The sequence below is a fragment of the Hypomesus transpacificus genome, chromosome 19 (genome assembly GCF_021917145.1).
Source record: "Hypomesus transpacificus isolate Combined female chromosome 19, fHypTra1, whole genome shotgun sequence".
Taxonomy (NCBI): Eukaryota; Metazoa; Chordata; class Actinopteri; order Osmeriformes; family Osmeridae; genus Hypomesus; species Hypomesus transpacificus.
Window position 1 is genome coordinate 9,838,300 of NC_061078.1, and position 22,563 is coordinate 9,860,862.

A 22,563-nucleotide genomic window follows, 5' to 3' on the forward strand; every position below is an offset into this window, starting at 1 on the left:
GCACCAGACAAGGATGCCTATTGGGTACTGAGTGATTCCTTTGTCCAACAGCAGCCTTACATGTAATCATGAAAGAATTAGCCTGCATCTGTTGGTGAGTGAGCTTTGTCATGTTGCCCTGGTAACCATTTGGTGGAGTGTTTGTGAGTTTGTGGGTCCCGTGAGGGGCTGAGGAGAGACGGGTGGACTGCTTATGTGGGAGCATGTGTGTGTTTGGTGGTGTGTGTGTAGGGGGTTCTTAGAACTTTTGATATGGATAAACTAATAAAAAGACAAAGTAAGAATGGCTGTTGTCATCCTGTGTTAACAAGATGTATTGATAGCCACTGTTACACAATGATGAGACCAAAACAGCTTCATACATTGTGTTGTTGTCTTACTGTCATCTTGCGTAAAGAGAGGGCCATCATGAGAGACAAAAATTAAGGAGCGATAGACAAGAGAAACAGAAAGGCAGTTAGATGAGAGAGACAGAGAGAGAGTAACAAAAAGAGAAAAAGAGAAAGACCTAGGAAGACATATGCAGAGGGGTAACAAAATCTTCCCCTCTGACATCTGTTGCTCGTAGCACAGTCATAACCAAAGATGGGTGCAACCAAACTAGACCATTTCTTATTCATCAGCCTCTCAGGAAAAATTAGTAAATTAATATGCACGTCTAGCTGGGGAGGTCGCTACCTGCTGCCAACAATACCTCAGACCCATGACCAAACTCACGTTGACTGTGGAGAGTCATTTGCATTGTTCTCAACTTCCAGAGTTCTGTGTTCAGAGCTGTGTTCTCTCACGATTTAGCCTCCCTTCTCAGTTTCTTTGTGGGGTGTGATTATGCCTTCCTTATCCAACTCTCGTTTTTTTCCAAGAAAAGTAAAGAAAGGCCCACCCACTGTATGAGAGCAAGGTGGTTGTTGTTGTCTGGTGAGGTGTGGATAGAGGGGGTGGATATCAACTAATAGATTATAGGATTTAACTTCACCTGAATATAATGGAATGTATGAATATTACTTTACTAGAGTTTTTTGCTACTGGGGTGGAGCCAATATAATCATATATATTTATTAATTAAAAAAAATGCAAAATGTAAAATATTCAGTCAATATTTGTCTAATTTTTTCAATGAGACAAAATAATTAATCACAGAATGTTTGCGCACAGGAAGTTTATCTCTCGCATGTCATATCCATTTATTTGGGGCTATTGAATTCCTTTAAACTGACTGTTTTCCTTATGAACTGTAACTCAGAAGTTTTTGAAGTTTTTACATGTTTCTACTTTATCTCAGTGTTTTAAATGTGATGGCAATTATTCTTATTGGAACACATTATGAGTCTCACCCTCTATCACTTTCACGCTTTCTTTAAATAAGTGTCTGTGTGTTGTGGTGGGATATTTATCAGAGAGGCATTGTGTTGAATATCATCTTTCTTTTCCCCAGGGGAAAGTTACATGACCCTAGAGGTCTCCTGCAGATTCACAGTGGGGAGGGGGGAGGGAGGGATGCATGGCCAGGTTTTCAAAAGCCTTCAATGAGAACCACATGCGGGAATGAAGGAGGAGGGGAAAGGGAGGAGGAGAATGGTTGACGCAGGGTGGTGACTTAAGCCTAACTGACTTGAGACACATAGAGACTGAGAGAGAGAGGCAAGGTCTTTACATTTCCAGCAAGCATCAGAAGAAAGAGGAGTTCTAAAGGAAGTCCTGTGTTTATGTGAGAAGAGATAGACAGACAGACAGACAGACAGACATACAGACAGAGAGAGAGAGAGAGAGAGAGAGAGAGAGAGAGAGAGAGAGAGAGAGAGAGAGAGAGAGAGAGAGAGAGAGAGAGAGAGAGAGAGAGAGAGTAAAATAGAAAGAGGGGGAAAGTAAAACTCTGCACAAAGAGACAGAGACCCTTTCCTGGAAAAGCCCCCACCACTGCAACACTATCACCATTGAGACAGAGCAACAATAGAGTATTAGTCAGATAGAGGGGTGTGATTGTCATCTGGGCAAAGACATAGGCATTTAAGAAAACATGTCCAACTCTATCCTGAAGAGAAACTCCAGCAAGCAAGGCTTGCAAAACCTGTTAAGGTAAGGGCATGTCATATTTGTTCTGATACTATAAGATGTTTTTTTGTCTATAGTCCTGTACAGAAGGTATTTAAGTGTGTTTTGGTGCGGATTATCTTTGTATGTAACACTCACAGCTTTCCCCTGTGTTCCTCATATAGTTCTAAGTAAAAATTGAAATGGCTAAATAATCTAACCCATATAGAATGGTTTGATAGATGGAAGTTAGATAATGGAAACACCAAATACACCAGATATGTACGATATTGTATGACAAGTCATTAATTACTGGAAGGCCATATGCAAATAGTTTTTAGTGATTTGTTCATTTACCTGTCTTCTTTTTAATAATGTAATTTTTTTGTACAATTTTGTACATTTTATGTCTTTATTTATGTATGTGTGCAGTGTACTTGTGTGTATGTGTTCTTCAGCGAGACAAAAGGATAGCTTAACGCTACAGTAGAGTGCAAGTCAGGTTAAAAATATATTACAGATACATTCTAAGTCAAGCCCTCTGTCTCAACGGTCCACCCCACCCCACCCCTCCTATTCCCTCTCTCCGGCCTGCCTGCTCTTAAGTGACTTCACTGGAGTTGTTTGTTTTTTGGGGAGGCTGGATGAATACCCTCAAGGTCTTTGATTTGGGTTCAGGGAACTGACATGTTGACCTGTGTAGGTTAGAGGGCTTGGGGTATGTGGGGTAAGTATATTACTCATTCTATTCACTGCACCATCTTCTGAGCTGATGTAAAGATGTGTGAAGAGTAGGACATCTATGACCCACTTAACAATTTAAATTGCAATTGTTGGCCAACTACGACTCTTCCTTAGCAAAAGAAAGTAACTCTGCAAAGGGACTTATGATATGTATGTATTTCATTGGGATGGGCTTAGCTCATTTTAATGGGAGGAAAAATAGATTTTCCTCCAAACCACTCGTCGGCTGGCTCTGCTCTAGTGCTTGACTGTGCAAAGCCAACATCATCCAGAAGGTTTACTGTAAATCTCAAGCTCATAACCATTGTGCTTTGAGCTAGTTCCTTCAAGGAGAGGTTAGATCACACAGTGATCTGTTGGGGTCATGTGTTATCAGTGGGCCTCGATGTGAGACATACTGTACTAAAGTATGCCCAACTGTAATGAAAACATGCTATATCAAAAATGTATGGTTTATTCATGATATATGATGTTGAAATATGAAATGTTTCATCAAAATCAATGGCACTCAAGTAATGACATCTATTTACCATCTATCTACTGTATTTCAACCCAAAACAATTGGCTTATATCACTAAATGTTTATTTGCTAAATGGCTTTGGTTAAGAGTCTATGTAACGGGGCTGACATGAAATGTTCTGTGCTTAAGGTTTTGCTGTCTCACAAACAGTATGTTGTCTGCAATGATTTCTTTGTCTGTTATTCATGCCTGAGGCCAATGGCTGCAAGTAAGGCAAATTGGTTGTTAGAGATCTGCAGTGCGTCACTTCATGACATCACCAGAAATGACACTAGGGTCTTCGTTCAATGGCTTCTTTTATGGTCGGAACTTCCCTAATGGTGATGACCTCATCTGGCTGTGCCTCATCCTGACCCCAACTCCCCCCGCCCTCCACTTGTTCCCTTCGCACTCTTCAGTACCGCCACTCTTCAATCTGTCTCCCAGATCTCCTCCTTTTTCTCAATCTCTAATGAGTGTAAAAAATGACACAAGTCAGACAGATTGTATGTGTTTGTTGTTCTGAGGGAAAGGAGAGGAAATGATGGATCACAGCTTGAGACTCGTCTAAAGTGAGAGTTGGGCTGGTCCCATTTTCAGACTGTCCTAAAACTATACATGCATTATTTGTGTGCGTTGTTTCTTATGAATGCCATCACATTTTTAAATTTTTATATATTGTCTGCAAAGAACAAAAGTTTAATATGATGTAATGCTCCACCATCTGTTTCTGTGAGGAGAACAGAACACCTGATTGTATTCATAAACCAAAGTCTTTGGATAATTAAGATCCGACTAATAAAAAAAAAAACACTCTGCAAACAAACAAGGAAGTGTTGCCAAGGAAATGTAATTGCCAATCTCCCATGCTAACAGTAATGGATTCAAGTCTTTTTGGCAACAATAACCTGCTAACCCCATCCTCAGCTTGGAGAGAAGGGTTCTTAGTACAGGGGGCATTATGAGTTTAGTCAACTTACGTCTTTAATTACTCTGTCCCAATTGTTTGGAGACTGAGAGGCACCTCTGTTAGTAGCAGGACTTTTCCCGCTCGGACAAACCAAATCTCCAATCCTGAAGCAACGTATTTCTCCAAATTGGCAAAAACATGTCTACATGAAGGATTGTTTATTGCTAAGATTTGGTTGATGCACCAATTCCATGTTTAAGTCTTGGACTAAACAACATCATGTATTATTTGCATTCCTTTCTCTCATCTAATTGGGTCATTTCTAATAAAATAAATATCATGAAACGTTCACACTTCTCTGTAAGATTTCTTTTAATTGCCTGGCAAAAATCTGCTGTCCATTTATTGGTTAAGAGAAAGAGAATTAGAGCAAACAGAGTTTTATTGCATCATTGCATTGATGATGAGAAGCAACAGCACAAGTAATAAACCCTTTTTGGAGGCGTTTTGCTCTCTGTGGCTAATCAGTACCATGGGAATGGAGAACATAGAACTTTCATGTGGTGTAATGCGAACTATTTTCCAAATAAGGTCTATTTATTGGGAGTCACTTTGGTCAATGGTATTTAATTGTGTCCAATTTCATATTTTCTATGTTATTTCAATGGCTTTCCCCTGTAATGAAATTGCTAACTTTAAGTGTGCTATGATTTTGTTGGATTAGCAGTGATTGTCAAACTAGTTTTGGTTACTGCATTGGCTCTAAAAGAATCTAAAGGAGGAAATGAAAGATCCTGAGTGTGTGGATTCCATGTTCAGAGTTCAGATCAGGACATCCCACTCCTTTCACCGCATAACCCCATATCCTTCTCCTCAGCCGTGACCGCTCACCTCTCTTGAGTCCCTCCCCTCCACCTTCCTTCCCCTTCATTCTTCTTTTCTTCCCTCCTACTGCCTTTTGACCTTGTCACCTTTTTTATTATATGTTTCTCTCTATCCCTCTCTTTTACTTGTGTCAAATATAGCAAATATTATGGCTGGGTTGGAGAAAAAAGGGGAGGGAGTCAACCGACCTACAGTGTACAGGAAATACAAGCTTACAAATGTATCTTAATGTAAAATAGATTTTTAGAATTTAAATTAAACATTGACTGCCATTTTTCAAATAATTAGTGTCAGTCATGGAAATATACAAATGTGTTTCTTTTCAAACTAGTTAAATATTGAGTGAAAAACAAAGACACATTTTGCTCTGGCACAATCATACGTTTTAATCACATTACTCATCCTTTGTCAATACTCTCCACAGTAACAAGCTTGTTCACTGGTGTTCATTGGACAGGCATCTGACACATTTTCACAATTAACATGAGCAGAGTCATTGTGCTCGTTTGTGTTTCTGATGCGGTCTGATGTACGTCTTCAAAAGGGTGACAGCCCAGAGGAGTGTGGAGGATGCTGAGGAGATCGAGCGGGAGCGCCGACGGAGAGCCAGAGAGAGGCAGCAAGGCCAGGGACTCCCCCTCAGGCCCACAGGGCCAGCACTGGACAATGGTCTCCACACAGAGGGTGCACTGTGAGTACAACATGACCAAAGATGTTCTTACATTGCCTGTACTCCATCATTGTGCATCATTGACTTGACAACTCTGGCATCACTCTGGCAACTGACTACCGACGAATGTCCTCATACAACGCCAACCTCTACTATTTCTAAAAGAAATATAATGCAATATTACTATCCAAAATTACTATCAATATGGAACACTAGCCCCTGGCGAAATTATTAGTCCAGTTAATGACAAGATTAGGATGAGGTAAATTAGGTAAAATCGGGACGGGTATTTTTCTGATGTTAAAGCACTTAAAAGTAATGGTTAAAAGAACAATCTTGTCCTTAGCGTATCCTCTGGCTATGTTCAAGAGTTGTGGTTTGGATTAGCGGTGTTCTATGATTTTGTATTCATGAAACAGTCATGTCTTTGTTTGAAAAACAAACAAACAAGTATAGTCTTAATCACATGATGTGAACAGCCTCAGTCAGCTGGAGGCCCAGTGGTGCTGATTGTAGGAAAGAGTGTAATGACCATGGTCATTTCATCATCATCTGCCACTGGAGTCTTGTACCACATACACACATGCAATTCTAACCATAGGGCTATTGCTAAGGGCACGGGACTTGCAGTTCTCATGCTTTCTGATTTTCCATTTGTGTTTAGCTCCAGTTTTCAAGTTTGTCTGCATCCTTTGAGATAGCATTTTGCTTACTAGGAAGAGACCACAATATCCACATGCTGCTTAGCTACAGTAAATTGTTAAGGAATGTTTCGAAAATGTTATACTGTAATTTGGTCCTGTTACATTTGTGCAAAAAAATTTAAAGGTACTTTGGTCTCCTACAAATATTTCTCGATTAGTGGTAGGGTTATAGATTCCCATTTTGGGAGGGCTTAGGCCTGTTTCAAGTTTGAGCACAAGGACAAGTGAGTGAGTCACATGTTTATAAAGGGTAAAACTCTGGTTCATGAAGCGTATAACTTTTGCTTGTACAACTGTTTTGATAGGGGCAGCCTTTGTTTTTTTTTTACAAAAAACATGCATCTCAGAAGTTAGTGAGGGGTTAAAGTCTGTGTTAGGTCAATTATGTAGGTCTCCATGGTTACCACATCCGTTTCCATGAAGCCCAAGGCAAAAGTTAAGCTTCCACCTGCTATGTAGATAAGATCCTGACATTGCCCTGGTGGCCTGTCCACTTCAATAAATAAAACCTTACTGAAGGCCTAAGCTCTATTCTGCAGGTGCTTGGTTGTTGAGGCACACTTCCCCTGACCTCAGGGTAGAAGCTATGGGACCTGTCCAAAGACAAGCTGCATTCAACCTACCATTGTTTAAACATTGTATGCGGATTGCTGACAGTAGCCTCCTTATTGTTTACACAGTGGCCTTTTGCCACCCAAATTGTTGAGTAAAACAATGGACTTCCATTCCAAATAGCATTCTATGTTCCTTTGTTTTCAACAACTAATTCATCTGAGGGCTACTCGATGGTTAAGTACAGTATGCATCTTTGTGTGTCCTAAACATTTTTTACAGCCAATGTGTGTGTGCCATTTCTCCTCAGGTGTGACAGTGAGCTGAAGTCTGGTTGCCAAGTGGCTCTTGAGGAGGACGAAGGCTTTAGTGACTGGACACAGAGGTTGGAAAAACACAAACAACGCCACATAGAGGAGCAAGAAGCCAGGGATGACCGGGGACTCCAATTTAATGGAAACTACAGACCCAGTCCGAAATCAGACTCAGTACCAAATGAACATGAGGAAGAGTGGGAGAGAAGCGTTAACAGGAAGACGCAAGATGTGTCAAAAACGTTCACAGATGACAAGGTGAATCTACCTGATAAGTCACTACCAACAGATCTAGATGTCAACAAATCACTCACCAGCACTAAACTAAAATGTTCAATCCTAGGTGACAGAAAAGACAAAAGAAGTGAGGATTTCATACACCTCCAAAGTCTTCATGCCACAGGACACAAGACATTTGAACACTACTGGAGATGGAGTGGAGAGGACAACATATCTAGTTGCAGGAAAACTTAGCCCTAGGTAAGAAACAAAAGTAGGAAATGGCTCTAGTTTCAACTTTATATGTGTACTATCTTATGTATCTCAGTTCCATGGCTCAGTTCTCTGGATCTTACTACAAAATAAAACAAAAGTGACATGGCGAAACTCAGTTCATGTCATAATTTCCTGGACAAGAGCTTGACTTCCTCTCGTTAGGCACGCTTTAATCCATTCAGTTGACATAGTTGGTAGTAGAATAGAGAGATATGGCTGACAGAAGGAGATCCTACTCTTCATCTTACACTAGACTCAGGTAAACTGGGTTCTTGAAATCTACCATCACTGAATTCCATTGATTCCATTGATAATTCATATGAATTATATTGATACATTTGAAATGATTTGCTTATTTGCAGTGCTAATACTAAGGAGGCCATTCCTTAATAAAAATGTTCTCTGCACTTCTCCTCTCCCCTGTTCTCTCATCCTCTGTCTCTCCTTTCCTCTCTTCTCTCCCATCCCATCTCCTCCTTCCACTCCTCCCTCTCAACAGAAGCAGCTCCAGCCTGGCGGATCAGGTGGACGTGGATGGAGAAGTGGCAGACGACTCATTGGAGGCCGAGCGGAGACTGGAGAAAATAAGACGCAGCCATGCAGAGAAAGAGAGGCAGGAGCTGGAGGAACTGAAACAGAGACAGGTCCTGGAGCAGCAGGAGCTGGAGGAGCTCAACAGCAGGAGGGGAGACAGACGCAGGCTCAGGGAGGAGGAGGAGTGCAGGATGGAGGAAGAGAAGCAACACAAACAGATGGAAGAAGTGGTGAGGCCGAAGATGCAGTTTTTTCACTTTTCAGCATACATAATGTGCAATTACAAGAAAATGTTGTCATGTAATGTGCTACCGCTTACAATTTGTGAGTGTACAATATTTCGAAATTTGTTTCCATGTGATGGTAGCCTATGCTGCAGTACAGCTAGTTGTAAGTAATAACTCTTTTGGCAGGAAGAGAGACAGAAGATGCGTGAGGAGATTGAAAGGAGGAGGATGGCAGCCACAGAGAGGAGGTTGAAGAATCTCAGCGTCTCCAGCAATGAGGGGGAAGATCATCTAAGCCCCTTTATCCCAATGAGTCCTACCTTCAAGGTACTCCTGAAGACCACACACTATACTGTAACTTGTAAAGTCATGTCAAACACATGCAAGTAATCTCAAACGTTACTCTAGCATTTAGCTTTTCATAGGTACTGTACATGCATCATCCATTCATGTTCTCTGTAAATGCATTGTCTTTTTCATGCTTCATGCCAATCCAATAGAAACTCCTCATTCAGTTTTATCCAGTAAGTCTTATGTTATATGTGTTGGTTGAAGGCTGTGATGACTGTGATTGGCTCTGGGATTTGAAGTCAGAACATTTCTTCTGGTTTTACATTGACTGCATCCAACACAATACTGCAAGCACATTACAAACCTCCCATTGTACTCCTCCAATCTGCCTCACCAGTTTAACATCCTTGAGCTGTCTTTCTGAAAGAGTTGAGAAAGGTTAATCTGACTTCCTGTGTTGACATAATCTAGTTGTGTTTTGTGTCTGCTATGTGTAAATGCATGTCATCAGCATTGCTTCCTCAGTGTAAATCGCTCGAATTGAAGCACTTGTCGAAACTGGGTATCCGATTGCCCCTTGCTGAGCATATGAGTGCTTCGCTCTAAACCATTCTAAAGTAACATTCTATGTTACATTAACTGCAGTGTCTGAAGGCATGACTTGCAGAATGGTTCTTTGCTGTACTGTAAACTGCACTGTCTGTCTCGCCTTCTGCCAATGTGCTGTCCTGTGCTGTGTGTGTACCTACACAGAATGAAATGGAGGAGAGAGTAACAGCAGAGAATACATGCACGGTAAGTGGATGAAGTTGCGCAAGGGTCAGAGATCTAAATGTGATTACTGGACATCTTGTGCATGCTTGCTATTTGTTGTCCTGCTTTTTTTTTTGTCAAATCTTTTCAAAGATATTTTGAGCCTTTGTTATTCTTCCATCAATTGAAATTGTTCAGCATAATGTAATGTAGTTGCCACTACAGAATGTTCACAATCTCAGGTGCAACACACCTGCAACACAAAGAAAATGCTTAGATGCCAATCCAATGTTCTTTTTTTCCACCATTTAGATTAATGAAAGGACAGAGTCTCTAAACCGCTCTCTGAAGAAAAGGTGAGTCAGTACTGCATGACTAAATGCCTTAGTTTAAGAAAGGCTATATGGCGATCAAAGGATCCAAAGGTGAGAATACCCTGGTTCCCATCCTCAACACACAATAAACCCAACATCAAGAGTACAAGTGGGTACTAATTGAGCAGAAGGAAGTATCACTGTAAGCAGATCCTGAACACCATGTGAATGAAAATGCATGACAGTGAGATAGAATAGTGTCGGACTTGACAGCTGCTACAGTCTCTCTTTTTGTATTCCATCCCTCTTTGTCAGTAGGTGATTTACAGTCGGACTGCTGTAAGTTAAACCAGATGTGGCCTCCATGTTTTTTTTTGTTGAGCTGAGAGGCTCCTTATTGTCTGCAGTCGCACATTATTGACACTAACCAGTTAGCCTGCTGTGCTATGTACAAAAATTAAGAAACATTGAGGGATGAAAAACAAAACAGCAACTTTAAACCAGACATGCAGTGTCTGAAGAGTGCTAAATAATTTATTTTGGGGTTGCAGCCTTTTGCATTGCCAGCAATAATGGTTTGGATAGGTGATTTATTGCCTCAAAATAATCATTAAGTATGTTTTTGCATTGGGCACAGTCATGGGGAATGTGTACACAAACAGTTTGCTGCAGGATCACACACTGTGAACCTGATTGAACACATACTACCTACCCTGGCTCTCCTGACAAAGATGATAACACCATAAAATGAACTCAAACACCTTCCTATACAAAGCATATGTCTCTGTCTCAGTGGCTGAAAGAGACTTTGAAAGACAAAATTTAATTAGTATTTAAACTTTGATAAACTTTGATAAACTTTGCAATGAATACTGTTAGTGGCCATCATACAGACCACACACAAACACTACAACATCCAGTAGGATTAAACCCATTTCCTAAAACATTCCTTTGTTTTAAACAGTAACAGCCTAAGGAAGACTCTGCCACCCGTGGCTGTCTCTAAGATCGACAACAGGCTGGAACAGTACACTCAAGCCATCGAGGTAATGCTACACCCCTATCTCTATGCAGTTGCTTAGGTTTAAAGATTAAAAGTCTAATATGTATTCACATTGATTTATAGGATAGTGTCACCCAATACATTAACAAGGAGTCAGCCCTTGAGCACACCTGTCCCAGTCACTCGTCTTGTAGGGTCATGTTGCTCTCTTATAGACTCACGTAAGGTGACATTATGCCCATTCAACTTGACACAAGATCAAAGTTGTTTCACACAATGTGAATTTCAGGGCACCTCAGGCTGTGCTCACCTGTATTTGTTCCAAGCCAATGGACTGGGCTTGTTCTTCCTGTAGGGAGGTGTGCTGTGCTGCCAGGTGGTGAGCTCAGAGCAGATGTTTCTGGGATGTGAAATCATCCTTATTGTTCAATGGCACAGATACCATTACCATAAAATATAGACAGGACATACATATAGTGAAAAAAAACCTTGGTCTAAATAGACTGAATAGCTCAACATCCTAAAATGATTTCCCCAGATTTCCCAGAGCCTTGCATGATGTAATCAACTGAGCCTTCAATCCTTAACCTCACTAGATCTCCACAAAGGAAGCCAAGGCAGCCAAACAGGCTTTGATGGACCTTCCAAGTCCCACTGAGCCTGTCGCAGCCAAGAAGAACCTGTTTGAAGCTGGAGATGCCTGGGGCCAATGCTCCACTAAAGGCACACCATCCAAGGTAAGGCCTTTCATTCACATCTTTACAAATTGTTAATGTTTAAGAATCAAATGTTGAGAACATGAGAAAAGCTCTAGGGAGCACATAATCAATGGAAATTTGATAATAGTAATGAATAATATTGAGGCCTGTCATTTTGTCTCATCGGTGACAAAGGATTATTCATCACTGTCCCAGGACCCAGAGGGTATAAAAGTCGGTGTGGCTAACCTCATCACCCAATGGGTGAGAGGGAGCTCTGATGGTTCCTGCAAAAACTCCTCCTCCAAACCAGCAGTGAGTAAACAATGACTCCCAACTGTATTTCAAGAGATATTCATGAATGTGTCCCCTGTACATTTCTATCAAGCTTTAAATCATCAATGTATATTTGTATTCATTCTGTTGAAGAACAATTTAAAAAGTAATGCACAACTACTCTCCATGACAACTTTTAGGCTTTTAGGATGGTCCTACATTTGCACAGATTATTTCTCTTACCTTTCAGTTTTCTCTTCAACTGTCTACATGTCTGGTATCCTTTTTACCCTTTCCTTACTTGAGGTACCTCTCTATTTCCTCTCTTTTTCATACCTTTACATTCCTCTCTAAGCTTTAGTGTGAATGGCCTAATACAAACCTGTAACTCATTAGTGATGCACTCTATAAAAGTCAAGTAAAACAAGTTGTGTAAAGAAACACTTTACACATCAACTTTACACACAGGTTAGTCAAATTGAAAGAAAGTATGCCCCCTTGTGGAAAAGTACTCCTAACTCCAACTACTGCACACTGCACTCAGTCACATTGCACCTTTACTTTATGTACCAGATATACAGTCATAGTATACACTTTAAAATAGTGTGTTAGCTCGATTCAAGTGTTTGCTTTTCTTTTGACAGGAAATAAAGCCAGGTGATGTGCTAAACAAGAAGAATCTGTGGGAGAATTTAGGAGACACATCATCCTCTGGGAGAGGCGAGAGGGTATGTTTCAAGTAATGTTTAGGTACATTGTAAAACTGAAAATAATTCAGTATTGCAATATTATTTGTATTCAGTTATCTTGCCAAGGTTTGAATATAATTTAAAGATCTGTCAAATGTATTTACTCACAAATCTATTTTCAGGGGGCCTCTGGTAAAAGATACAAATATGTGGTAACGGGACATGGAAAGTACGAGAAAGTCCCAGTGACTGAGGACTATGACGAATACTCAAATTGAAAATCAAGTAAGTCATTAATCATCAAAATTAAGTGAATTAAAACATGACTGAATGAACAAATTATTTGTATAAAACAATTCCTCCCCTCTCAGACAACTGTATTTATAACTTTGTTCGAGCAGTCTACAGTTACATTATACTGTATTCATTGCATACCTCAATTTCCTTCGGATCACAGCATGTGATCTGTGCATGTTGTTTCAGTTTCGTAGCCCGAACTTGTCCTTGTGGCGCTGGTAAGGAATTGACTGGTAAAGTGTTAAGGCACTTGGGGGTCAAAACAACAATGTTGAGACTATTGCTTATCATTTAGCTTTATATAAACATCTCAAAATACATTATACACAGCTACTCTATAATGTACAGTACCATCAAAAGTTTGGACACGTGTCCAAACTTTTGATTGGTACTGTACATGTCTAGAAACTATATATACAGTACTAACTAATAAATAAAAACTGATTCAATAAAATACACAAAAATGGTTTGCTAATGGGGTTTTCATGGCATTTTATACAGTTTTCAGTGACTGTTATGAAACAAACATCCGAAAGCAGCTGGCTAAAACAAAAGTTAAAAAAATATTTTTCACAATTAGCTTTCATTTCAAACGTTATGCGTAGAAGAAGAATACAAGAAGAGAAAACAAAACACTTGGCTGAACAAAACATGCTTACAATAGCTATTGCAACAAAACAATCATCATCTTGGACTCACTCTTGTGTCCATGTGTATTTCTTTACATCTCCCTACAGAATACCAATGAGATACATCTACAGTTCAATGTGAAAAAGTGACCATACCCTTCCTAAATCCTACTTTCTTATCCATTCAGTACAACTGCGTTCTGTCCTCATAGAGCAATCCATGTCCCACCTCATTCATTGAACAAGTTATGAAGGATCCATTATCTGTTATTTCTATTTCACCTTTTCTTCATCACGAAGCAAATCGATAACGTGTCTTTAACCGTCTCTTTCTATATCCACATACCAACTTCAACGTCAAATCTGCTTATTTCACAGCTACACTCTTGTCATTCTCCCTTCTGCTTTCTTTATCCAGGAATGTACAAACAAGATCACATTTTGTACCATAGGCCTACTTAAGTCTACTCTACAATTACAATAATCAATGCTTAAAAAAATATATATTTTTCCTGATTCATGCTAGAAACACAAAACCCAACATAAAAAACGATCTACATGCATCAAAAATGTCAGCTAAACTTTTCACATGAATAACTTGTGTAAAAGCCAATGCCTTAGCTTTTAAACAATGCATTTTGCTACATATTGATAAACACTCTTTCAAAGTGTGACAACTGATAGATCCTGTGATGTGTATGACTAAGTAATGGACAGTGTATGACTTAGTAATGGACAGAATACCATTAAGGTTCTTTCTGGAGTGAAAACATAAACATAATCTTTCATTTATCAATTCAAGTGTGTTATACTTTAACTCAGTTCAGGCATCAGCAGTTGTTTGTTTCAAAGTGCCAAACCCTTTGGCAGTTCTATTAAAGTCCTTAGGTTCCTCATCCTGATTTTTACGACCAATCAGACCCATCTCAAACACAGACGCAATTTTGGTGAGAGGCTTTTCAGCAGCCTCCTTCAGCTTCCTAGCATCAAACCGTGGGCTGTACAGAAGAATTGGCAACCGACTGACAAAAGATGGGACTTCTATCTGATTGTCTGTTGAAGTCATATTTTTGGAATCATTCTTATTTGACTTTATCTGCTTCATGATGTTCTCCTTAGTGGAGAACATCTGAAAGAGCATAGCGTCCCACATCTTCAATGCCCTGGGTTCCATATTTTCCTTGACTACCTCCTGTGCTTTAGGCTGACCTTTGGATTTATTGTCTGGTTTTCTCTTGTCAGTGTTCTTTTCACAGCCACTGGAGTCTTTCACAGATTCTGGGGGTTCTGGAAACTGGGGTTCATCTGGTTCAACAACCATGTGTTTTTTAAGTCGTGTCCATCCACTGAGTTTGGCCTTTAGACCCTTGGGTTTAAGTACTGCCTTGGATATTTCTGCAATCTTCTTTTTGTCAGCAGTTGAAGATGCTGTTGATGTCGGGAACTTCGTAGAGTCCGTCTCTTGTGTTGATTTCCCCGGGGAAGCTGTAGCAAGTGGTTCCGTAACTTCCTTGTCTGCTAGTCCAGCCTTTGACAGAGATGGCGGAGACATTCCTCTGTTTGTGGATGGCCCTTTTATTGAGACTGAGGCCTGAGGCAAAGAGGCAGGAGTGGTAGAGTCAATCACAGCGGCTTTAGATATGGATGGTTTCATCACAGTGGCTATTGCAGGGTTTGAGGAGGATATACTTTCAATGGCAGACTCTATAGCAGGTTGCATGTTTATGGTAGGCTTGTTAGTTGGGATGGACTCAGAAGAAGATTTTATTGAGTCTTTTGTTTCTATAAGAGATTTTGTAAGTTTGGTTTCTACGGCAGGGCTTAAGTAGGAATTTTTCTCCATCTGCTTTGTGGAGGGTTGATCCTTTATAGCAGGTTGGTTAGTTGGGGCAGGCATGGGAACAGGCTTCATAGGGTCTTTGGTCCCAATATTCAATTTCGAAACAGGTTTAGTTTCTGAAGTAAGATTTAAGGGGGCCTCTAAATCTGAAGAGGTCTGTATTAAAGGCTGTGCATTTACATTATTCTTGTTAGTTTGTTTACATTCTGGGAAAGGGAAATCTTTTGTATCAATTGTGGGATTGGTAACATTTCTTACATTTACAGTAGGCTTGTTAGTCATTGTATGCTTGGAAATGGGTTTTGGGGAAGCTTCCTTCAGTACTAAAGGTTTTGGAAGTTGTTTACCTTCAATTGTTGAATGTGAGAAGGATCTTGTTTCAGGGGTGAACATGGTGGAGGGCTTTACATCAATGGCCAGCTTTGTTGGTTGCTGGCTTCCCATGGTTGAGTTTGTTGGAGGGCTGATTGGAACAATATGTTCCATGGAAAGACTATTTGTTGACAACAGTGTGTCTAAAGTAGGTTTACTGGCCCTTGTCATTTCTGTGTGAGACTTTCTAATCTGTAAAGTTTCTGTGCTGGGTTTGTTTGAGAGTTTGGTTTCTGTCATAGGTTTGCTGGTTATTACATTTCTTATGATATGTTTGTTTGGAAGATTTTCTTCAGTGATTGGTGTGCTGGGCAGATAGCTTTCAGATGTCACTATGCCAGGCTGTGGTCCTACTAAACATTTAATAGGCTTGCTCTGTAATTCAGTTTGAATGGTATATGTTTTATGGAGATTTGATCCTATTATAGCCTTGATGGGTAGATCATTGTCTATAACAGGCTTGCTGTGTTGTTTTGTTGTAGGCGTCTCATGCACTTTTATATCTGGTAAGGGTTTGTTAGATACATTGAATCCTTTGGTTGATGTGCTGTTGAGATTGTTTTGTATGCTAGGTTTTCTGGATAAACTGTTGTCTATGGTGGCCTTGCTGAAAAGATTGCATGAAGTTTCCGGGCTAGGTATGCTACTATGTTTTGTTTCTGCAAATGGTAGATTAAAAGGCTTTTTGCTTTGAGTTGAAGATTTTGCAGATAGTATGGCTTCTACAGCCATCTGAGGTGGTACTTTATTTACAATTGACATTGTGCTGAATGTGCTGGGTTGTGCTTCCATACTTAGTTTACTGGGCAATGTAGTTTCAATGACTGGCTTTTTGTATTTTATTTTTGACTTGTTAGGTAGAGCTGACTCTGTAGTGGGTCTACTAATCATCAATGTTTCTGAGATAGGCTTGTTGGAAATATTTGATTGTATGTTAGGTTTCCTAGACAAATCGTTTTCTGGGGTTAACTGTCCTACAAAATGTTCCATGCTAGGTTCACTTAGAAGTCCAGAGCGAACCATAGGATTGTGGCATAATTTGGTTTCTTTGAGAAATGTAGGTTCTACAGAATTTTGGGGTATCTTGGTTTCAACTGTATTTTTGATATCATGCTTGGCATCATTATTAATTTTACAAGGCAGTATTGACTCTACAGTTTGCTTGCTTTGTACAAGGGTTTCAGAGGTAAGCCTAACATCTGATCTGAGCATTACTGGTAATTCATCTATCTGAGCATTACTGGTAATTAACGTTCCAGTTTTAAGGTTGTTGGAGCGGGTGGTTCCCGTGGTGGGTAGAGCATCGATGACTTGCTGTGTTGAATGAGTAGCTCTTACAGGATTTACATTGATTGGACTTTGAGTACCAGCTGGCTCTAACTTTCTACTTGGTTGTGGGTGATTTGTTAAATGTAGCCTTGTTACAGAGGAATTTATAATACTTTTGGTTTGAGGTTTAATAAATGTAGGAACCATCTCTGTGTTTACATTTTCATAAGTGATATTTGGAACATTTGGCATTTTCTCACTTGCAGAATTTGCTAAATGCATTTCCATATTATTGAAAGGAAATGAGTATCTTGTCACAGCATTACTATCAATGAACACTGAAGGAGTTTCATTTGTATAAACCTCCACTGGAAATATTTCTGCACTTGTTGTTTGCACCTCACCTGCTTTAGGTACTGGTATTGGAGCCTCAGAATACGAGGCTTTAGGTGTGGACACTTCAGGTTGCATAGTGTGTGGCCCAAAGGCCAATAAAAATTGTTGTTTTCTTGTGTCCATGTTAACATCTTCTGATTGGATTTCTTCAGATATGTCTGTTCTGAATGTTTTTGGCTGGTCTGTTGGAATTTCTGAGAAGCCTCTTGCAGCTGAAAGTGTTTGCAGAACCTGAGCATTAGAATATTGTACCGATGAGGCTGTTTGTTGTGCAATGACAGCTTTAGTAGAATTACATTCTTTTATGGATACTTCTGATGATAGGAGAGCAATAGGAGATCCAGTTAATCCATTATAATTTAATTTGGATGATGCCAATTCATTGACATTGGGGCCCTTGGGACCATAGTAAGCAGAGTTGGTGCGAATCCCACCATGAGCAACATATTCAGATGGGGTAAGTCCATAATATGTTGACCTTGGTCTTGGTTTTGGGGATGTCATCGGAGATGATGGTGGTATTTGAGATCCTAACAAGGATGTTAGGGATTTCCGTGCCTCAAGTACAGGTGAGTTTGGTGTTTGACATCTGGGAGACAGAGGATTTGTGCTGAGTGGTGCCTGTGCTGTTATTGGTGTGTGTCCACTTGAATATGTCTTTGGTATACCTTTGGGAAATGTTGTTGTCGTTGGAAAATCATACCCCGATTGAGAGGTTTCAAATCTGGAACTTTCATCAATTTGAACTTTTAGTATTGGTGATTCTGTCAGCAGTGGTCTTGGAACTGCCATCTCATTTACTGCAGTGTTGGATACTGGAATTGCATTTGGAGATAAATCAACAACAGCTGCTCCAAAGCCAGTTGTTTTAAAACTGTTGTGAGTTGAATTGCTGTTATCACTTACTAAATCATTAGAGAGTTTGTTTGAGGCAGTATTGTTCAGTCCAAGTGGTAGACATTCTGATGCTGAGGGAGTTTTGATTGTACTTGTAAAAGGCACAGGTGATTTAAACATATGTGACTCTTTAATAACAGCAGCATACACATCCCGAGAAGAGGAAAAAACTGGACTTGCTGCAAATAAGAGTGGGTTGGGTTTTGAGATCTCAAAGACAGGTGTTGTTCCTCTTGATGGAAGACATGACGATGTCTTTGGTCGACCAGATGAGGTCTTTGCCACAGACATCTTACATGAAGACAACGCTTCATTTTTCACGTTGGATACAGTATTGGCTCTGTGTAGAAAGGATGATGATGCTCCTTGGTACAATGCATTTATTCCCATCGTGTCATTAACAAAGGGCTTTGAAATTTCATAAAAAGTTGCTTTGGATGTATAAATCCTTGTCTGTTGGGATTCAGACTTAATTCCTGTAACACCTTCCAATATTGACAAGTGTGAGCTGTCCATCTGCGATGGCAGTAGGCTAGCCATGGAATTGCTTTTACTTGGCCTTGCTGCAAAAGTTGATGTTTGGCTTTTAGGTATCTCCTTTAGCTTCCAAGGTGTCTGCTTCTCAGTGGGAATAAGAGGTTGTTCCTGAGGGGCTAAAACTGATACTAGTGCTGGAGCAGGAGGTGGAACTGGAACTAGAGCAGGTGCCAAGGCCTGGCCACTGGGGGCTGCTGGAAAAATAGTGAAACTGTGAGTTGATATCTTTGGGGAAGCTGGAGCAGACTGTGGCACTTGGGGTGATCCTGGAGGACATACAGTGGAGGCTAATGCATAGGAATTCACTCTTGATGAATCTGAGCTTTTAAGAGTCATTGGAACTGTAGGTCTTTGAGGTGGCGTTAAAGCCGAAACCAAAATTGGGACTGGAGCTAAAAGTGGGACTGTAGCTAAAGCTGGGACAGAGGCTGCAGATAAAACTGGTGCTGGGGCTGGAGATGAAGCTAAAAGTGGAGCTGGAGGTAAAGCTGGGACTAAGGTTGGAGCTAAGACCTGGACTTGGGCTGGAGCTAAAACTGGGGCTAGAGCTAAAACTGAGGCTGAAGATGAAGTCAGAACTAGGGCTGGGGCTGGAGTTAAATCTTGAGCTGTTGCTGGGGGAAGAGCTTGAGCTAGGGGTGGGGGTGGAGCTGGGGCTGGGGCTGGGGCTGGAGCTGAAGGGTCAACTAGACCTGGGGCAAGAGCTGGTGATAGCATCACCTGATTTTGCACAAGTGGAGGTGGAGGCATCATGACTGGGGTGGCATCCTCAAACCAAAAGGATGAGCATTCATAAAGTGGAGCCACCTGATGCTCAGTCCTGACTGGAGATGTGTAAGATTGTGGGGGAAAGAACCCTGTGTGGCCATGTGGGCTACTTTGGGGGTGTGGGTAGGGAGATGCTGAATGCTGATATAATGGTCTGATGGGAAAAGTAAAATGTTCTCCATAGTAGGAGGACTCAGGTGTCTTGGGTGGGGTTGACTGGTCGCTGTGCTCAAGATCAGTGCTTGCTTCATTCACGGGAGATAAGCAGGAACGAAAGGGTATCGGTGTCTGCGAGGGGCCAGGCTTTTTCTTGGCACTCTTCTTTTTCAGCTTCTGTAGCCGGGCATTGTCTTTGCTTGGTTTGGGTAACAGGGGTGGTCGGAATTGCTCAGAGAGAAGGTCTGGCTGTAGTCCATTGTAGTGTCTGACCTCCATCAGCTTTCCAACCCCCTGTAGAAAAAACAGTAGACATAAGGCGAAGGCACATTTCACTGCCAGTATTATATTTAAAGAATTGTTACATCGCTTTGGATAAAAGTGTCTGCTAAATGAATACATGTACATGGACCACCCAGTACTGCATGGTCACAGTATGATGTTGAAGCGGGGTTGAGTACAAGTAAACACATGATTTTGTTTCTAACATTGTATAAATTGAATCACTGACATTTCCTCTTTTTTCCAGGTGGACAGTGCCATGAGGATTTTAAGGAAAGATTTGTTTTGATGACTATGGTGACCACTCACCATCTTGTTGACATACATTCTTTGCATTTTAAACATGCCTTCGACAAAACCTTACAAGATCCTCTTTGAAACAAGGCTGTCTTGATTAATCTATTTCTCCATTTGAAAAGACACTGCCTACCTAGTATACCCTTCACAAAGTATCTTTCTGTTTCAATAAGGCAATATTTTTTTATATAAGAAAATATTACTCATTTTTGTCCTTTGAATAATTTGTTTTCTTGATGTACTGTGTCCAAGCAGCAAAATATAAATAAACTCAATTCATCGACTTGCCTTGTTTATCAAAGGTTCTGCAATGATTCCACTTGAAGTACAATTCTGAAAAAGTGACTGTCCAGAGTCACCGGCATGCTTACAGGTACTAACATCCACAGCTGCTTTGAGTCTTTATTTAACCCTAGTTAACAACTCAATAAAAATTTTTAACTTGGACAGGTTTACAAAGATACCCAATGGGGCTAAATTGTTAATAATTGTTAATGAGAGTATTATTAATAAAATTAATACATGTTAATAAATAAGTATTTATGAAACAACCTTGACAGATAATTACCACATTGAAAATGATCATAGTAATTTAGAGTTTCTTACTACATTTGGTTGGATAAAGTATTCAACTCAACCAGTACACATTTGTTCCACATTCTAATAATACAGGTATGTGTTCTTTGGTCTAACTTCTATAATTGATTTACTGTTGACGTTTACAATATCATATAACAGCACAATGTCCTTCAAAACCCTGTTGAGCTCATTACAATGGGAGTGGATATGTTTTGTTTTGTTTCTCAAACATCCACCTAATGGATGTCTGGATACCTCTTTAGATTGTGAAATTTACCCATGGCCTAATTTTAGAGGGTGGTAGGGGAAAGACAACCTATCATGAGCCAGCCACCTGCTCCCTGCAGTTAAGAACTGTCTTTGAGGCAGTGAATCAGTTTCACTGATGGAAATGAACCCCTGCGTAGTCAGCCACTACTATGCCAAAGCACAGTTTAAAGTTATAAAATAATATACTTTTCTATGATAACATCTTTATAATGATTTTGGTGGCCAGTGATTTTTCACTGCCTTAACTGAATAAATGTAATACCTAATAATAAATAAATGTTTAGACATGTGTGTTTATTATTAAAACATAAAGGTGAAAGAACCAATATATATATAGATGCTCCTCAAAAATACTGCTTATGTTACCAATTTGATCAAAAGTAAGTAAGTTAGATTTTTTTGGGATCCCTATTAGAAAGTAGGCCATGTTGTAAAAGTGGCAAAACCGACACTGCTGAGACAACCATTGAACCCAGCACTTGGCACAGGAACAAGGTCACCCTTTTAAGGTTATGGGGTAAGATATCTGGGACACATCCAACACTCCACTCAAAAGAGGGAAGAGTATGATTAGCTTTCCAATAAATAATAATAGCTTGCACTGTTTAACAACCTCAAATTAGGCTTCACTGTAAGAGACATGAACTAACCACACGTAAACGGAGGTAGACATAACTCTGTAAAGGCCACAGTATCCACATTATGTTATACTTACCAGTTCATGTAGAAGATGAATACTTTTATTGGTAATGCTACAAAAAAGGACAATTGTTTTTTAAAATACATATAGAAAGCAACCAAACCACACAACTAAGAAATATGTTTACAAGTATAAGTTAAAATATTAATGTTAATGCTTAGGAAGCCTTTGGTGGAATTACATTCTTCATGCACCTTCCGTCCATTCATAACATTTAATGGATGATTATGTTAAATAAGAGAAGATTCAGGCGGAAGGATGTGGTTGACATGAATATACTTTAATACTGGAATTATGTTCATTCAAACATTGCAAAAACATATGCATGCAATGTAGAGTTTTAACTACTAATCTTAATTCTTAGCTGTAGGCCTGTACCCTGTCTCTTGGTCATGAACCCAATACAGTACAGTAACATGATTCTGTCCATGAACAGATGGTGAAATGCATTGTGTTTACCTTTGTAAGTGCTAGTTGGGGGGGGTAAACTGCTTGCTTCCTGCTAATCCAAGTTCGAAGTGTCACAGGGCCAGTCTCATCTTGAAGTGAACTGCACCTTGCCTGGGGGAGCGGGCAACAGTCTCCTTGGCCATTCCAAAAATAAAAAGGTGTTGCCCTCAATACATATTCCACTGGGACTGCGCTGCAGGCCCCTGACAGTCTCACCCAGACAGGGGGTTTCCA

The 22,563-nt window shown here is 40.1% G+C and overlaps 2 protein-coding genes across 8 annotated transcripts; one reads left to right on the forward strand and one right to left on the reverse strand.

The window, feature by feature from the left end:
* The first annotated feature begins 1,817 nt into the window (after positions 1–1,817).
* Positions 1,818–20,647, forward strand: LOC124481639 (caldesmon, smooth muscle-like). 7 transcript variants are annotated; one of them, XM_047041760.1, is made up of 15 exons: positions 1,818–2,076; positions 5,615–5,761; positions 7,307–7,568; positions 7,654–7,790; positions 8,305–8,569; positions 8,753–8,893; positions 9,067–9,090; positions 9,611–9,652; positions 9,923–9,966; positions 10,889–10,970; positions 11,524–11,664; positions 11,821–11,940; positions 12,546–12,629; positions 12,773–12,875; positions 20,281–20,647. In XM_047041760.1, exons 1-14 carry the CDS (start codon positions 2,018–2,020, stop codon positions 12,866–12,868), a joined length of 1,644 nt encoding a protein of 547 aa, XP_046897716.1. In that variant the 5' UTR covers positions 1,818–2,017; the 3' UTR covers positions 12,869–12,875; positions 20,281–20,647. The 7 variants fall into 7 exon arrangements, with proteins under 7 accessions (XP_046897716.1, XP_046897718.1, XP_046897717.1 ...); XM_047041762.1 differs by having other exon boundaries at positions 11,842–11,940; XM_047041761.1 differs by having other exon boundaries at positions 8,308–8,569.
* Positions 13,110–22,519, reverse strand: LOC124481638 (mucin-5AC-like). The gene is made up of 3 exons (XM_047041759.1): positions 22,339–22,519; positions 21,895–21,931; positions 13,110–20,045 (listed from the first exon to the last, which is right to left on the reverse strand). Exon 3 carries the CDS (start codon positions 20,028–20,030, stop codon positions 14,340–14,342), a length of 5,691 nt encoding a protein of 1,896 aa, XP_046897715.1. The 5' UTR covers positions 20,031–20,045; positions 21,895–21,931; positions 22,339–22,519; the 3' UTR covers positions 13,110–14,339.
* Positions 22,520–22,563: the final 44 nt, after the last annotated feature.

What these genes read in the sequence shown, in the direction of transcription:
- LOC124481639 (XM_047041760.1), top strand. Translation starts at nt 2,018, where the DNA reads ATGTCCAACTCTATCCTGAAGAGAAACTCCAGCAAGCAAGGCTTGCAA. An exon ending in CAATGAGTCCTACCTTCAAG is followed by an intron (nt 8,894 to 9,066) that starts GTACTCCTGAAG and finishes CCAATCCAATAG; the next exon opens with AAACTCCTCATTCAGTTTTA. An exon ending in AGTACACTCAAGCCATCGAG is followed by an intron (nt 10,971 to 11,523) that starts GTAATGCTACAC and finishes TAACCTCACTAG; the next exon opens with ATCTCCACAAAGGAAGCCAA.
- LOC124481638 (XM_047041759.1), bottom strand. Translation starts at nt 20,030, where the DNA reads ATGGAGGTCAGACACTACAATGGACTACAGCCAGACCTTCTCTCTGAG.